This window comes from Chelonoidis abingdonii, chromosome 5 (assembly GCF_003597395.2).
Source record: "Chelonoidis abingdonii isolate Lonesome George chromosome 5, CheloAbing_2.0, whole genome shotgun sequence".
Lineage (NCBI taxonomy): Eukaryota > Metazoa > Chordata > Testudines > Testudinidae > Chelonoidis > Chelonoidis abingdonii.
In genome coordinates, this window is record NC_133773.1 from 102,235,684 (window position 1) to 102,253,900 (window position 18,217).

Below are 18,217 nucleotides of genomic sequence, written 5' to 3' on the forward strand. Positions count from 1 at the left end.
ATTTTATTACACTTGCTTCCTTGCAGTGATGGAACTGGCTGAGAGCCATGGGACAGTCACTACATCAACTTTCTAGCCGCCAGGTACTTTTGCTTTCTGAGCGAGATTAAGTAAGCGTTAGGCTGGATCACAGGGTATAAACCCGTGACCTTGCCCAAGGCTGGAGGGCTCACCGAGGAGCCCCTCCAGCAGGGGCACAAGCCCGTGGCGCCTCTCTCTGCACCGTCCCTCTGCATCATTTATCCCACTACAGGCTTTGCCCCTTCTAGGCAGGGCCAGCTTTAGGAACCAGCTTAGCAAGCAGGTGCTTAGGGCGGTCACTCCAGAGAGGGGCAGCACAGCCAGGTATTCTGTGGCAATTCAGTGGAGAGTTCCTCGCTCTCCCTCCCGCTGAATTATCGGTTTTTTTTAATTTTTGGCTGCTTGGGGCAGTAAAACCCCTGGAGCCGGCCTCCTTCCCTCCCCCGAGCAGCCCCAAGGCGCGGGGCGGAGCTCAGCGGCTCTCGGGCATGCTCAGTGTTGCGCGGGAGTGAAGCGGGCGCTGCAGCAGCTGGGATCAGGGATGGCTCCGTGGGAATCGGCGGGGGTCTCCCCGGCTCCCCCGACGCAGGACGCGGCGGCCGCCCAGGGGAACCGCTCCGACCTCGGTGGGTGACTCCGTTGTTTGCTTGCGCTGCACGCAGTTCCGTTGGAGAATGAACATAGGGCCGGGACTGGAGCCGCCGCCCGCCGGGCTGACCCCCGAGCACCCGCTTCCCGCCCGCCGCAGGGCCCCTCACCGCCCCTGCCTTCGCCTCCCCCGGCTGCGGCCCCCCCTGTGCTGCACCCTGAGTCCCGCCGAGCACCCCGGTGTGTGTGGCCCCGGGGCCCTTCCCCCTGAGCGGGCAGCGTTCCTTGGTGGGCATCCCCCGCGGGCCGCCCCAGAGCCTCGCTCGGTCCTTGTCCCAGCCCAGATCTCCCGGGCCCTGCTCCTTACTTTCCCCGGCTCCCCTAGCGCAGCGCCCTCCTCTGCCTCGCTTCCTTCCTCTCGCTGAGCTCTGACTTCCTTGGGGGCCGGCTCACTCGCCACTACCTGCCTGCCTGGGCACACCCTGCGGGGAGCAGAGGCAGCCGGAGCTCTGGGGGCGACCCGGGTCCTTCCGGGTGGTAGCCCAGTGCAGCCGCTTGTTACTGGGAAGCGCTGTCTCCGGAGTCTCCTAATCTCTGCCCGAGGTGAGAGCGCCAGGCTGGGGCCACAGGCACTTTTTGAGGAGTTGAGTTGTATTATGTAGTCTCCGAGGTGGGTGAGGAGAAGCAGAGCTCGGTCTGGGTATTTCCTCCCCCGTTCCCAGCAGTTGTCCTTTCTCTAGGCAGCATTACTTTTTTAATAGTTGGAATAGCCTCCCTCCTTTTTCTTGTGTAATATCTCATAACTAGAGGCACAGCTAGGGGTAGTGGGGTCCCTGCAGTGTTTCAAAGCTGTAGCAAGAAAGTTCTTGGCTTTTCAAGTTAACCTCATGGTGTAGGTTGCCTAATTTTTGCTAAAACAGACTTCTAAAATATTGGTTTCATGGCTTGTTTTTTGCATTTCTTATATGAATTTAGCATGTCTGTTTTAAACTTGGGTCCAAAATTAAGTCAGTTACATACATTCAAGGCAGATGACTTCTCTTCAAAGGCTTCCTGTTGCTGCTTGGGGGAGATCAAGTGGTCCCTGAAACAGAAGATTGATCTATTTGAAGGGATGCTGTCAACTTAAATTTGGTTCAAAATTTAAAGTTTAGCAATTGAATTTTTATAATTCATGAGAACTCTGTAGGTAATTCACATTACAAAGACATTTCAATGAAAACAGTTGTTTTTAAAGGAACATTCCTCTGCATGGATTTCAGGCCAAACATTGCAGTACTAATAAACTAAAAGTGGAAACTGACTTTATTGCTTTTTATTGTCCAAGACAAGAAATGCAGAAAGTAATTGGAGTATAATAAGTGACATGTAAATTTGGTTTTAAAAAATTAATTAATTTTTAAGGTTGTGTCCAGAATTATAGGTAAAGATCCTTGTTTATAGTGTGACTTTAAAATTAACTATCTTTTTGAATAGTCTTGTCAAGTGGAGTTAGTCAGTCCAAAGGATTGGCTTGTTTAATTTGAAAATTTGAGTTTACTGGGGAAGGGTTAACCTAAGCAAACACCAGAGTGTGATATTAAGCATTGCTCCAAGGCTTTCTACACTGTGATTTTGCAGATCTGTCATTTCCAAATGGTGCAGCTGGGTTGGGGGATATAGTGGTAAAAACAGCCTATCTTTATTGGCACTATGGCTTCTGCTGGAGAAGCTGCAACTAAAGGTATGTTTACACCAGGGATTGGCAGCCTTGCAGAAGTGGTGTGCCAAGTCTTCATCTATTCACGGTAATTTAAGGTTTCACATGCCAGTAATACACTGTACATTTACAGGGGCTGGCGGATGGAATCCCAGACTGCCAGCGGGCTAAGTGGACAGATGGCTGGGACCCAGGCTGGCAATGGGCTGAGTGATTCAGCCCGCTGCTGGCCTGGGGTTCTGTCCATCCGGGCTGGCAGTGGGCCGAGCAGGGCCAGTGGCTGGGACCCCGGGCCAGTGGCTGGGACCCCGGGCCAGCAGCAGCCTGCCACAGTAAATCAGCTTGGGTGCCGCAGGTTGCTGACCCTGGTCTACACTGTAGCTAGGAGAAAACCTCCCAGCCCAGGTAAATCAGCTGTCACTAGTGGGGCTCAAGTTAGCACACAAAAAACAACAGCATGGATGTTGTGGTTCAGCCGCTCAGACCTCTCAGCCTTCCCTTCTGTGTCATGTGCTCTCCTCCCCCCAACGAAGCCCAGAGCCACTCCCACAGCAGCTGCCAGCCCCTGTCCTAGACTAGTGTTCCAGCCTCCCCCGGAGCTCTGGGAGGGTGGCTGGTGGGGCCCCATCCTGGAGCTGTGCTGAGTGGAAGCAGGAGGAGGAGTCTGAGGGCAGAGTGTGGGTGGAGTCATGCCTGCTGTTTGGAGATGATACCCACCATCTGTGCTCTCAAGCCTTAGTGGGCAGTTGGGCCTGACTCAAATTTAATTCTGTTGAGTTTGAAGACAATTATGCTGGTGAATTCTTGGGGTGGCATCTAAAAAATCAGCCCCATCTGCCTGGGCTGGAAGGCTCGCTCCCAGCTGCAGTGTAGATGAACCCTGTGGGTCTGAAAGATCATAGTGTAGACAAAGCCTTGGCACGGACACTAACTTTTAGCATCATATCCAGGTGTTGGCAAAGTTGACTCTTATCTGTTAATCCCAAATTTTCATTAAAACAGGTTCATCTTCTGGAGTTACTAACTTGTGTTGACTCAGGTAGCTTCTGTCAAGGGACTTAATTATTTTTTTCTGATGTGTGTGGGGGGAGGAGGTTGTAAGAAAAGGAGGGAATTCTCCTCACCCACACAGCCTTTCTTCTCTCAGTTTTCATTCACGTTTATGTAAAATACTACTGAGTAAGACTTACATTAACCTTTGTCATCTCTCTACGTTGGTATATGAGATACAGGTTTGTGCATGCTATAATTGCTGTGCAGTTTGTGCTATAGCTTCATGAAGAGAAACTGGCATTTATACAGATTTGTTTAATTAGTCAGAAGACTGGAATTGTGGGCATGTATAGACCTTTAATGTATGTACAGTAAACGTCTATTCAGATTTAGTTCTGTTGAGCTTGAAGATAATTGTGCTGGTGAGTTTTTGGGGTGGCGTACCTGAGTGGGAGGAGAGTTTAGTAACACATTCTTTTTAAAAATCAGTTAGGGCCAAGTATCATCAGATGGGCAGAACCTTGTTTCTGAAAACTGGACTTGTAAAACATTGGGACAGGTAACTCGTAAGAGATTGGGGGAGTCAGACTCACTTCCTTTCTGGGTTTATGATGAAATTCTTCCCTTCCCCCTAAAAAGACAGCTGCTCAGCTACACTTCTTCACATCTGGGACTCACTGGATGTCAGTCTTGGGGAAGTGTGGAGAGAATCACCACTGTGCTTAAATTTCAGTTTTCAGCCGAGTATCAGAAATGATAGTGACAACTGTCTTCTATAGTTAAAGCCCTACCAAAGTCACAGTCCATTTTGGACAATTTCACGGTTACAGGATTTTTAAAATAGTCAATTTCAAGGATTCAAATGTTTATATCTGAAATTTCAGGGTATTGTAACCCTGAGAGTCCCGATCCAAAAGGGGGTCATGGGAAAGGCTACTGTAGGGGGGTTGTGGGATCGCTACCTTTAACTTCTGCGCTGCTGCTGGTGGGGACACTGCCTTCGGAGCTGGGCAACTGGAGAACAGCAGCTGCTGGCTGTGCTCCAAGCTCTAAAGCCAGCACCACCGTCAGCAGCAGCACAAAGTAAGGATTGCAGGGTATGGGGGAGCGAGTTACCCTACGTTTGGGTTTTCCTGGCAGACTCTCCTCCTGGGTTGGGGTGAGGAGTGCTGACAGCTGGGTCTGCAGCCTCTCTGCCCTGGTTGGGGGTGAGGGGCCGGGCTGGGGCTCCAGCCTTTCTGCCTGGGTTGTGGCCTGTCCCAGCCAGCTGCCACAGAGCTTCCTACAGCTGGGGGAGGTTCCCAGAGGTGGGTCTGACCCAGCTTCTGAAGTGGCTCCTGCAAGGGAAAAGGAAGTCCTGTCCTTCCCCAGTCTGGGCTGCGATTAGCAGCTGGAGTCTGGCCCATAGTAGGAGCCCATGGCTAGGGTGCCCGCAGCCCTGCCCTTCCCCTACAATAGCCAGATTTCACGGGGGTGATCAGATTTCATGGTCCATGATGATCGTGAATTTGCTAGGGCCCTATCTGAGGTGTAAGGGCTGGTCTAAAGTTGGCATAGCTACACATGTCAATGTAGTGAGTGTCTGCACTGAACTGCTGCAGCTGTGCTACTATAGCATTTTAATGTAGACATACCCTAAAACAGATTGTTGAAATATAGGGCTTGTCTATGTACAGAAGCTGTTCTGATTTAATTAAAATAGGTTTTAAAACTGATCTTAATTAAGCCTGTGAAAATCGCTCTGTGGGGACACAATGATTTAAAATTGTTTGCCACCTTAGCTTGTATCTGTAGCTTTACCATTGAAAGCTTGAGTGACATGAATTAGTTTTAAATCTTCAATGTGTCTAAAGAGGGTTTTGGACAAGTTTTGCTAAATCAGTTTAAAATAGCACCTTTTGTTAATCCAGTACAATTTCGCATGTAGACTTTGTATAAACTGGTGTTCAAGAAAAAACTCAGACTAAATTACAATTTTGAATAATTAGTCCCTGTCCCAAAACATTTACAACTGATCTTTTTGTTTGTGTTTGTACAGGACCTACTGCAAGGGGGTCCTGGTCAGTGAGTGGGGCTTCTAGTCATTGCTGCAATAGAAATGATAGCTAAATAACAAAACCTGTTTCTGTGGTTACCAAGAAAGTGGAACAGGGCAGGAGCACTGTTGTGATTGTTCTCAGGGAGGCTCTCTTGCTTGGATGGAGGGCAGAATTAGGGGACTGGGTTTCCTGCTACTGCTCTATTTGTGAGCCACTTCTATGTATTCTGGACCTAATGCCACCTTGTTGACTTGAGAGACACAAGGATAGGTGCATTTTTAGATATATAAATACATACAACTTTTTTTTTATCCCTTTCTGTGTAGTTTGGAATTTGGGTGTTTACTCTTCTCCACAACTGGACTTTTAACATTTTTTTCAGTGTTGACGTTTCAGAGTTGTTCTCTGTATGTGCAGGCCATCATGGTTTTTCAACCTCTACTGAAAGTAGATTCCAATAAAATGTCCCACTATCTTTTTTCAAATTGTGGTAAGTCAGCATTAGAGATCTGAGACATCTTCAGTTTAAATGAAATTCTCTTACTTAGGTGGAAGTCTTAGTATTTGTTTTTCTTCTCATAGCCCAGTTATTGTTCCTTTTCAAGTTATTAAGGAAGGATATTACATAGTTGCAATGTTTTCCAACTTCTTAATTTTAAACTGCTGACACAGGACATAAATGAAAATCAGTGCTAATGATGTGGCACCCCTGAGCACAAGGAAGGAGAGGGGGAAAAATGTAAAATGTTAACTCGCAGCCAGAAGTAAAATTTGAATCTTAAATAACTAAGTTTTTGGAAGCAGCCTTTCTAATTAACAATTTAAAGGGGATGAAATCTTGTGTTCTGAGATGCCTGCAGGTAAATATCTGAGATAACATAAGAAAAGAAACTGCATTATATTTTCTTTGCTTAATAAGCCTTACGGAGGAAGTGAACAAAAAACTGAGTATGTAGTTCACCAGCTCTAACTTGGGCTGTTTGGCTGACTGAGAGGTGCTTCAGCAGCAGGAGTTCTGCAGCTGTGCTGCTGTAGTGTATATATGCTTTCTACAGTGACAGAAGGGGTTTATCCATCGCTGTAGTAAATCTATCCCCTTGAGGGGCTGTAGCTAGGCAGACAGAAGAATCCTTCCATTGACCTAGCGGTGTCTCTACTGGGGCATAAATTGGCTTAAGTACTTCTAATGAATTTTTCACACCCTTGAGCGATGTTGCTAATTTTTAATTGTAGACCAGGCTCTTCATATCTGAACTGGAAAAAACAGGACACACAGCTCATGTTCATCCACTTCTTAGACTCTGTAGAATCATTCTACGGACTTTGAAGTAGTCAGTGATGTGTGAGCTATACATTGATGCATAGCTAGTTATGATTGCTTCTAACAGAACATAGGCCTTGCCTGGAAGGCAGCAGCTGGAGGCTATTTTTCTTTCACAGGAGTCCTGCAGTAAAGCCCTGGTTGAAAACTTTGAGCAGACACTTTTAGCACTATTGCACTGAATTCAGAAATAAGTAGGGCTTGGGGAAGAAACTGAACCAGGTAGAGGCTTTGCATCTGATATCTAAGTTAATCTATAGCCCCTCTTGCTGGTGGCTGCTCTGATACTCTTTCATAAATTATGGTAATTAACTTTGGAAAAAACAAATATGCGCATATACATGTCAAAATCATAGTAACTTATATCATTAACTAGTAAGTCTTCTGTAAAAAGTGATATTTGTATGTTAATATAACTTTTCACAGCCTCCCAGCTAGGTAGGACAAGGGACTGACCTCTGCTGGTGGCCCCAGCCACCAGTACCAAGGTGCCTCATTTAGGAGGAGGGGCTGCTGCTTTGCTTCCCCCTCCCCAATCAGTAACCAGGAGGCTGTTATGGTTGTAAGAAAAGTTGCTCGTGGCCACATTTGAATAACAGTACTTCCTCTGATAAGAGGTGCTGAATTTGGCTGAACTGTATCAATACTGTTCATCAGGCCTGCAGGAGGGGAGCTGTATGAAGAATATCAGCAGGCTGTAGTTTGATCATCTTTAGTTTTAATGCTAACTAAATTGGACTATCAAGAGGCAGTTTTCTTAAATAATATCTTGTAAAATTTTACCAAACAGCTTTATTTCCATGCTTTTAAACAAGCAGTATGATAATACAAATCTGTGAACTATACAGAGGGACAAACTTCAAGTGTTTTCAGGTTAATCAGTTGTAAATATAGATTGTTGCAACAAAGAACCCTGAAAGGACACACCAAAAGCTCCATTGGACTAAAACTATACACAGTTTGGAAAGCAGACATAAAATAGAATTCTTTGCCAATGAATGAAAGAACATTAAAGCATTGTTTAAAGGATATTTTATGTTTATAACAAACAAGCTGATGGCAAGTGCTTTAAGTAATCAGACTTGCATTACAGTGGTAGATTTATCAAGTTTACAGTATGAGAGACTTGGAAAAAATATAGAGAATACAGTATTTAATCCAGTGTTTGCAGATTCCACTGGTTGCGCTTCACTGCTCCAGGCCACTGGGGGCTGCTGGAAGTGGCACAGGACGAGGGATGTATTGGCCGCTGCATCCAGCAGCTCCCATTGGCCTGGAGCAGTGAACCGTGGCCAGTGGGAGGTGCAATCAGCCGGATCTGTGGACGGGGCAGGTAAACAAACCTGTCTGGCCCACCAGGGGCTTCCCCTACACAAGCGATGGCCCCAGTTTGAGAAATACCGATTTAATCTCTGATTTTGTATAGTCCTTTTTTTTTTTTTTTTTAACACAGATTTGATCTTTGTTGCAAAGAGGGTTTATTCTGTGAGAATCTGAATCCATAGTTAAACAGCTTCAACGTACAGTAACTCCTCACTTAAAGTTGTCTCGGTTAACGTTGTTTCATCATTACGTTGCTCATCAATTGGGGAACATGCTCGTTTAAAATTGTCCAGTGCTCCCTTCTAATGTCATTTGGCAGCTGCCTGCTTTGTCCACTGCTGGTAAAAAGAGCAGCCCATTGCAGCTAGCTGGTGGGGACTTGTAACCAAGGTGGACCGGCAGCCCCTCTATCATCTCCTCGCTCCCCTAAGTTCTCTGTGCTGCAGCTGCCCAGCAGGCTAGCAATTGCCGGGCAGTTCCGCTGTCCCCCCAGACACTACCATGTGCTGCTCCTGCCCTCTGCCTTGGACCTGCTCCCAGAGACTCCTGTTTGCTGTGCAGGAGAATAAGGGGGGAAAAAAAAAAAAAGAAATACCCAACCCCCAAAAACAAACCCCTGCTTACCCCTTCTCCATATAGAGCAAGGAAGGGACACAGAGGGAGAGAGCCTGGGACAGCAGCTGCAGTCTCAACTTCCTGATCCACTTAAAAAGACAATGCACTTAAGAGTGGGTCAGCTTACTTAAAGGGGCAGTGTGCATCTCTTTCTGTCCCACACACAAAGTGTGTGTCTGTCTCTATCTGCTATGCTATCTCCCCTCCCTTGCGTTCGTGCTGCCTTGTGTGAGAGGCTACATTAACAACAATGTGTTACTCCTTGAGGGCTCCGCGGAGTTCTAGTTCATCATTTAGCAGCAAGACATTTCATGGGAAATATCACTCCCTCTTCCACCCTCTACTTCACCGCCTCAACCAAGCTTCACAATCATCATAGCTGTAAACAGTATTAAATTGTTTGTTTAAAATGTGTACTGTGTATATCTATATAATATATAGTTTTTTTGTCGGTGAAAAACATTTCCCTGGAACCTAACCCCCCATTTACATTAATTTTTATGGGAAAATTGGATTCGCTTGACATTGTTTCGCTTAAAGTCGCATTTTTCAGTAACATAACTACAGTGTTAGGTGAGGAGTTACTGTATGCATCAACTTGACCAGTAATTCTCATTCTATTTTATTAGAGGGTTGCAAATCCTCCATTCAAACAAATGTAGGCTGATGGGTCGTTGATGGGACAGCCTGGTGCTCAGGAGTACAGAAAACACAGTTATGGTGCCAAATATGAAATCTGTTACAAATACAGAATACTGAGCAAGTGTTCTGTGAGAGAGAAACTTGATCACTCGATAAACTACTGCAAACATTTAGAGTTGCTTTGGACCTTGCAGGAGGGGAACTATTCTGTCCCATCTGCTTTCCTTGAACTGCCAAAAGAATGGAAAGCTACTGGAGACTAATGATGGTTCTGTGGAAGAAGAGCCACAGTATCTGAGAGATGAAATAAGGGATAAAGGTAGCATTAATGCTAGCAGAGGGGGAGCTGTTGCTTTTGTAGGACATGAATCCATGCCTGTGATCCTTGTAATATAAAAAACTTTAAACATAAAGTGGGGGGAGAGTTTGTATTACATTGCAGTAATTTTGTCTCATGGTTTTGGTGACTAATTGGCCTTCTCAGGCTTTCCACTGTTGTCATCACAGCCCATAGCTCTATTATTTTTATGTCCATATTTTGCTGATATGCAGGTAATACAGCACTCAGTTCTAGTGTTGGGATGAATGAACAGATGGTATAAAACATAATTTAAAGATGGATAGTGAGATGAGACATTTCAGCTTGATTTTTTCTCTGCTGTATCCTTCTGGTTTCTCTGAAGGAGGTCAAACATTAACACCTCCTGCATCAGTGCTGAATGGAGGGATAGAAGATCAGCTATTTGTGTCTATGTGATCATGTTGAGAAACAATGAAGAATGCTAGTCTTTAGTTGAGATTTGCCATCTTTGGTGCTTCTGCTTTTTAGGTAAGGATTAACCAGGGGTGGAGAAAAATTCAAGCCAGATACCCAAATTATCTCCATTTTTTTTAAACAACAAAAAGACACCTCGAAGTCCAGATCATACATAGAACTTAAATCTTAAACCTCATTATTAGTGTTAAAACATACAAAAGAACTCTGAAGTACCATTTTTAGTGGGTGTCTATCCTGTAACCTTAAGTTTTCCATTGCTAATCCTAATAAATAGCTAGATGGAGACACTTTGGAAAAGGAGTAAAAGGTGGAGAAATAACATAATATAAGCAATTTTGTTGCTATATACTGTACACTGGTCAAATCAGAAAAGCCTGTGCTAGACTGAGCTTTCATTTAGACTATGTAGACCCTAGGAGCACTTTATCGCTATAGGAATACCGCTACCTTATACTGCCAAAGCGCTCCTAGTGTGGATGCAATGCTGGTATAGTGACACCCCTTTCCCCACCCTCCCCAGAGAGAAAAATAAACTATACAAGTAAAGGCAGAGTTTTGCCAATGTAACTGTATCTAGGGTCTTCTGCCAGCATAGCTATGTTCGTCTGGGAATCGCAACACTTTGCACCCCTGACAAAGACCATAGTGTACTCCTCATCTAAAACCTTTTGGGTATTTCTACAGAGCAATTAGACACCTGTGCCAACATTAAAACCTGTTGACTAGGGGTTATGTCTACACTGCAGGTAAAAACCCAGCTGATGGCCTATGCCAGATGACTCAGGCTCGCAGGGCTCAGGCTAAAAGGCTGTTTAATAGCAGTGTAGACATTCAGGCTCAAGCTGGAGGTCAGATTCTGGGACCTTGAGATGTGAAGGGTCCCAGAGCTCAGGTTGAAGCCCAAGCCCAAATGTCCATGCCTCAATTAAACAGCCCCTTAGCCTGAGCCCTGTGAGCCTGAGTCATCTGGCATAGGCCATCAGCTGGGTTTTTAACGGCAGTGTAGACATAACCCCTAGTTAACAGATTTGATACAATGTCATACATCTTGAGAAAACTATAGGATGTCAGAAGGTTGCAAATAAGCACAACATATCTCTGAAGGAAAAATAATTTACAACATTAGTGAGTTTCCTAGGATTTTTGGTAAAATATAGAGGCCATACCTAAGCAAGGTTGCCTCTGGCTTAATTTCCCAATGCAAGTATCTGTGTAATTCCACCTCCCTCCACAGAAGCAGTATTATGGAATTAATCTACATTTTCTACCTTTGGTTGAACACTAAGCATGGACTGAGCTTGTGCTTTATCCTGCTTTGTTGTCTGAATGCTGTACTTTAATATACAAATACAAACATTATTAAACTAATAACTTGAAAAACTAAATTTAAACTATTTTAAAATAATAAAATAATAAATAATAATAAAATAATAAAAAACTAATAAAATAATAAATAATAATAAAATAATAAAAAACTAATAATAAAAACTATTATTAAACTAATAACTTGAAAAACTAAATGTGACTTAATAGCCCTTTTTGGGCATACAAAGGGACACATTGCAGGAACTTAAAAAACTCTCGAAGACATTAGAATGCTTTCTCTTTGAAGGTTTTGTAGTTCTGTACAGAAGCTGAATGTTCCCAGATGTGTTGGAGTGAGTTAGACTGAATGAGAAGCGTGAGTTGTGAATTTTCTTGATGTCTCTCAAAGTTCCAGAGTTAAATTTTACATATCGAAATAAAAATAACTCCTTTGTTGTAATTTCTGTATAGCTCTGAGCATTTACATCTTATGACAATATGCTGAAGGCTTTGAGGGGACAAATTTTGACATTGTGTAAAGATACTTGATGGATGAATGACTGATACTAGAAGTGACAGGTTTCAGCGTAGCAGCTGTGTTAGCCTGTATCCGCAAAAGAACAAGAGTACTTGTGGCACTTTAGAGACTAACAAATTTATCTGAGCATACGCTTTTGTGGGCTACAGCCCACTTCATCAGATATCTTATGCTCAGATAAATTTGTTAAGTGCCACAAGTACTCCTGTTTTTTTTGCTGGTACTAGAAGCTGTGTTGCTCTTCACATGTATGGTACAAAACAATAAAAAAAATTTGAGCAGGTTATTTTTTCTCGTTCTTTAATATTCTTGTTTATGCTGAATGTTTTGTTGCTCTATCTTAAATGTCTCCGTGACATTGTAAACATAGGAACTAACCCAGTGAAAGATGTCATCTACATCACTGAACAAATTGTTTTAAAAAAAAGTATCGGCTTAATTTTTTACTCCATAACACGCAAAATATGTGGTGAGTTAGTGATGCCAGTAGATCTGGAGGTCCTAAAGCAAAGTGTTAATGCAGACTTGTGGAAATCCCTGTGGCTGGCTCCAGGTGTTTCAGTTAGGCTCTCCCAACTAAAGCAAGTGTAATTTTATGGAGCATTTGGTTTTGATGTCTGAATGTGGCTAAAAACCCCCCCACAACAGTGTATACTTGCATTTTATAACAGCTAGTATATTGGAGCACAAGTTATCTATACACTGTAAATGGAAAAAGGATATGTTGTCTCCCCCACCCCTGATAAGTTAGTAATGACTTCAGAATTGAGGCCAGGTCTAAAATAAAACTTTTGCCAATAGGGCAGTGTTTGATTGGACATGTGACATTTCTATACTGGCAGAAACCCTGGTATGTACACAGTTACCCTTGCAGAAGCACTCTTTTGCTAGTATAGCTTATTTTGTTCAGGAAACTTACATAAACTGGACCAGAAGAAGAACTTTTGCTGGTATAAGCTGCATATACACTAGGAATGTTTGCTGGTGTAGCTAAATTGGTCCTACAAATAGTAGCTAAGACTTATTCTGCCCTTAGAAATTTCACTTGCACTGATTTAAATATACTGATTTAGAAACTTATTTAGTTGGTGAAGTGTCTGTAAGCAGATCTCAAATCCTTATCCTTGAAAACATCTTGCGTGTGACTTACATTATGCATTTCAAAAGTCCAAGCAAAATCAGTACATTTTGTCATTTGCATAGTTACTCAGATGGGTGCAGAATTGTTTGCAGGATCAAGCTCTATGATTACTGTAAGATTAAACAGCTTCTTCAAAATGCTTTGTTTTCAAACAGCACTAGTACAATGAAACACTACAATACATGTCTGTCTTTGGGGAGAGAATAAGAGAACCAATAAACCACACGTGACAGATGTTAGTTACATCGCTTAATTACAGGAGGGCACTCAGTAGTATGGCGATGAAGCTAGTATAGGAACTTATATGGTCTAGTATTTCTCTGTGCATTTGTAACTGTCTTCAATGTTTTCCCTGTATAGAAAATCACTTTCTGCTGCTGATTTTCTTTTTTTAATTAAATCACAAATTGATGGGAAGTTCTTCCATAATTGTCACATTGACTATATTTCAAGTTGATGTTAATGTTTAAATGGTTCAGTGTAGTCTTGAGCTCATTGAGCTTTAGTTTCTTTTTACCTTTTTTGCGCTCCTTATTTTTAAAGGGACACTGTCAGTGAATCTTGACCTTTTTGGGTCATGCTACAGAGCCCATTTTCTCTCCTAGGCTTTTACAATAGGGAAAAGTAAGGAGAAGGAATAAGCTGCATGGGGTTGTTGTGGGGTGAGGGGAAAATTAAAATTGTGGTGAGAGGTCATTTTCTTGGACACTGGTTCTAGTTATTTTGTCTAAATACATGGTTTCTACTTTAAATTGTATTCTATGGTATTGTCCTCTGAATCCTGAAATATAATACCCAGTTTTTATAGTGCTTTTATCAATTGATCTCAAAGAACTTTACAAAGGCAGTATTCTCCTCATAGCAGAGCCAGGAATAGAACCCAGGTGTTTTGAGACACAGTCCAGTGCTCTATCCACTAGGCAGCACTACGTACCCTGTATTTGTTGTTTGTAGATTGTGCTGTATTATGATATTGTGTCAGAATGCATTCATGTTAAAATAAATACTTGATTTTTTTTGTTTAGCTGTTGCCTTGCTTATAGTCCTGGGTTTTATGTATGCTTCTGCTTGCAGAAAATTTTCGATTTGTCCTTTTTTTTTTTCCTCCCCCTACTACCTTATGGTGCATAAAAGAGAACCCGAGAGTGATTTTAATGTTTGCCTTTTTACCTCTATAATATTGTTAATGTTAAGACTGGTGTTCCCTGACAGCTGTAGGATTTCTTGGATTTCAGAGAATGAAGATCTGCTGCTTTAATTGAAAAGGTGGGGTGTTGAATCTTTAACTAACACTTTCTGTTCAAAATATTGGTTACCACTGAAATTATATGGGTGTTAACAAAAACCAACACCATCCCACCAAAGGAATAAAAAAATTATTTCAAAATCCTTTCTGATTATCCCAGTTTTCAGACTCCTGGGGTGTCATAATTTCATCATTTTCCATGGTTCAATGGGGATAAAGAAGACCTGACTTTCTAGAGTGCAAAAGGTAACTTTTTGTTGGCTCCTATTTCAGGCTTTCTTTGTACATCGCAAAGAAGAAAACACAAGTCCAATTTTTTCCCCCCTGGGTGGGTCATGTTGTTGAGGAGGAAGGAAGCAAACACCATTGTTGATGACCTGCAATACTGTAACCTGCTTATGGAATGTTAGTAAAGCGGGGTATATGTTAATACAGAAGTGAACTACTAACTATTCTTGGTGCTGGGTTGGAAATTTAGGTTAAACAAAACTCTAACTTGGGTTCCATAAGTAATATGGATGAATTGGTGTATGTTTTACTGATGAACTGCTTAGTAAAATTGGTGGTGATGGAGAACTCCTTGTTAAGAAAAAAGAATTTTTATAAATATTGTTAATTGTATTCTTGAAGGGACTAAATAGTCTTTTTTACACACACATACACATGCACGATATAGTATTTCACAGTTATGTACTGAAGTTTTTATAAAATCTGTGGTAGCCAGCCTTTTTCTTTCTTCCTAGTTTTAGCACTTCTTGTTAAAATATCCAAAGAGATTGCCTCCTCAAATCCTTCCCTTGACGGGGTTAATGTTTTTTAATGTGTATAGTCATATCCACTAGTTAATGCCAATTGAGTCCTATTTAATAAGGTAGTGTCCTTTAAACATGATGATGTTAACCTGTTGTTAGAGCTTGCCGATTAGTATGTAACTTGGTGTTCACTCATAATCCTAAGGGCTTGTCTACACTACAAAATCAGGTCAATTTAAGTTAGATTGACCTACAGCCATTGCAGCAGTTAAAGCATCTGTTGGTGTCCACTCTACCCTTCTTTTGCCAGTGGTGTGCATCCTCACCAGGAGCACTTGCACTGACTGAAGTGGAGCATTGTGGGGCACTGACAGCAGTGCAGGACTTACAGCTGGAGCACCCCTGTCCTGGATGTGACAGCCTGAGCTGGAGAGGAAATGTGAAATAAGAGCTGCCAAAAAACTGATAAGAATATCAATTTCACTGCTTGTAGGCGCTCTGCTATGAAATTGAGCCCTGCACCAGGCTCGCAGCTCGGGCTGTCAACACCAGGGTTGGGGAGTGTGGAAGCTCCAGCTTTGAGCCTGACTGACATCTCAGGCTGTCAGCATGGGGCACGAGGGGCTCTAGCTGTCAGCCCTGCGACGGGCTGACAGCCAATAGGCAATGTAAGTAACGCAGTGTCTACACGAACACTGCGTTGCCCTAACTACATAGACCTAAGTGCTACATCTCTCACATAGGTGGAATTCCGTCAGTGTGATGGGTGACTTACATCATCGGTAGCACCGTTGTAGTGTAGACGCTGCCTAACGTCAACCTAACTGTAGTGTAGGCCAGGCCTAAATATTACTTCTACAGCTCAAACTATGGCTGTTTCCTTTTGCACTGCTTACCCCAATTATGTAAACAAATATCTATAGAGTGTCTGAAACGTGTGAAATACCCATGAGGTGCTGATCTGTTATTTTCATGATGAGTAGCTGTGACAGTTCTTGTAAAACTCCCCCTGCTGGACATTCACTAGGCAGCTGTGTTTGGGCGTTATACTTTTTACTTGTGAGATTTTTTTTTATTTTTTTTTATATTTTTTTTTCACGTTTCCTGACACTAAGCATAGTCCAGGTATTGCCTCAGGCTTTGAGTTTCTTGGTACGCTGTGGGGATGCAGATCTGTGTTTATCACCCTCTCAATAGAGCTGAGCCCCCGTTGGCCTCAGAACTAGTGCTAGATTCGTCAGACTCATCAGTGACATAGCACGCTCTTTCCTGGAGTTCCACTGTGTAGGCACTCTGGCTTACACAGTTCACCTCTTCAGGGACACAAGATAGTGGAAGCAAACCATGGGCTTCGCAAATGATTCCAAAACCAATTATTCTTTACGTCAGCTAGAACAAGAAACATACAGATCCGGACAAACCAATAAACATCTGTGTGCCATTCCGTAGCTCAGTTTCCTCACCACTGTTCAGCATTCTTTGGCATTTGACTCAGTGGCTTCTAAGGAGTCCAGGAGCCTTTTTCTCCAACTTCCCTCCTGCAGTTTGCTACAACTCTGGAACATGGCATTTCTCTGGTCTCCTCTCTTTCTCTCCAAAAAGGCTGAAAGAACCTTTCTTTTGTACCCTCCAGTCACCTTTGTCAGGTGACCCCAATCAGCCTAATCAGATAATGGGGATCCCCCACCAGGTGATCGGTAGCTTAGTTACCTCTCCCTTGGGGTTCAGACTTGAAAAACTGGTTTGTCCTGGTAGCCAACGCTTAGTCCACTTATATTTCCATATGAATAGAGGACCATCAAGGTTTTAGGTGCTCCATTGTTAGCCCTGTGTGACAGATAAAGGCCTTGGCTACGCTTGAGAGTTACAGCACTGGTGGTGGCTTCATAGCGCTGTAACTCACTCCCCATCCACACTGGCAAGGCACGTACAGCGCTGTATCTCCTTGGCTACAGCGCTGCTTGTGCTCCACCACAATGAGAGCAATAAAGAGAATAGTGCTGCTGCTGCAGCGCTGGGGTGCCAGTGTAAATAGGGAATAATCTTAGTACGCTGTAACTGACCTCCGGAAGCTTCCCATAATCCTTTTAAGTAAAGATAACTCTCTTTGTTTTGTTGTGATGCCTCTCTTTATTTTGTTGTGAACTCTGGGCTCCCGAAGCTGCGTGTCAAGAAAACAAACACAGCTAGTGTTTGCTGTGAGTGAGCAGGGGCAGCGGGGCTCCCTTGGAACACTCGCAGCTAGTGTTTGCTTGAAGAGAGGGGAAGGGAGGGGGCTTGAGGAGAGAAGCAGCATGGCAGGTGGGGGAGGGGTCTGTTTCAGGGAAGCTGCTTATCTGGTCTGTGAGGAAAAAAACAAACAGCTGTTGTTTGCTTTCAGTGAGTGAGGGAGGGGTGAGGGTTGGAACTTGCAAGGCTGCTGCTGACACAGTGTCAGCTCCAAAAATCCACTCACTCTCTCCCCCATGCTCCCTGTCACGCTCCACCCCACCTTTTGAAAAGGACGTTGCAGCCACTTGAACACCAGGATAGCTGCCCATAATGCACCGCTCCCAATGCTGCTGCAGATGCTGCAAATGTGTTCACGACAGTGCACTGGCAGCTGTCAGTGTGGACTGACTGCAGCGCTTTCCCTACTCAGTTGTATGAAGACAGGCTTAACTCCTAGCGCTGTACAGCTGAAAGTGTAGCCATACCCAAAGACTATAGAATTCAGACAAGCCCCATATTCAAAATGCAGTTTGACAGAGTCCTAATATCAAACAGACTTCATAATCTGTACATATACAGATTCCCCAAATCACCATGGTATCATTTGCAATTTAAGTATGTTTGATTTTTTCATATCTGTATTTGGTACATTTTATAATAAAAAGGACAGTTCCCCAGTTTAAAAGTGTTATGCTCCTGATCATTTTCCACTGCCAGATAATAGATTAGATCTTCTAGCGTACTGCTGTGATTAATTAGAGAGTATTGTAGATATGGAAACTAGCAATTTATGAAAAGTTTTGTAACTAACTACTTTAATTCAGTTCATTCAGAGTGCTTGTAATATGTGTTTTAAAAGCAGATAAACTAAACAAACTGAGCAAAAAGGTTTTCGGTGGGTGGGTGTGGAGGGCTTGGAGGTTTTGTTTAATTCATTTGCTGTCTCATTTTATTCCCTAGTGCTTATTGGAATTGGATTTTGAGTGCTTCTGTGTGTGTGTGTGT

General features: G+C 43.2%; 1 protein-coding gene across 1 annotated transcript in view; it reads left to right on the top strand.

Annotated features, from left to right (window-relative positions):
- The first annotated feature begins 524 nt into the window (after positions 1-524).
- Positions 525-18,217, top strand: part of RELL1 (RELT like 1) — a 48,799-nt gene continuing 31,106 nt past the window's right edge. The window contains exon 1 of the mRNA XM_075066752.1: positions 525-647. Within this exon, the coding sequence (XP_074922853.1) occupies positions 563-647 (85 nt within the window). The 5' untranslated portion in view covers positions 525-562. The remainder of the gene's footprint in view (positions 648-18,217) is intronic.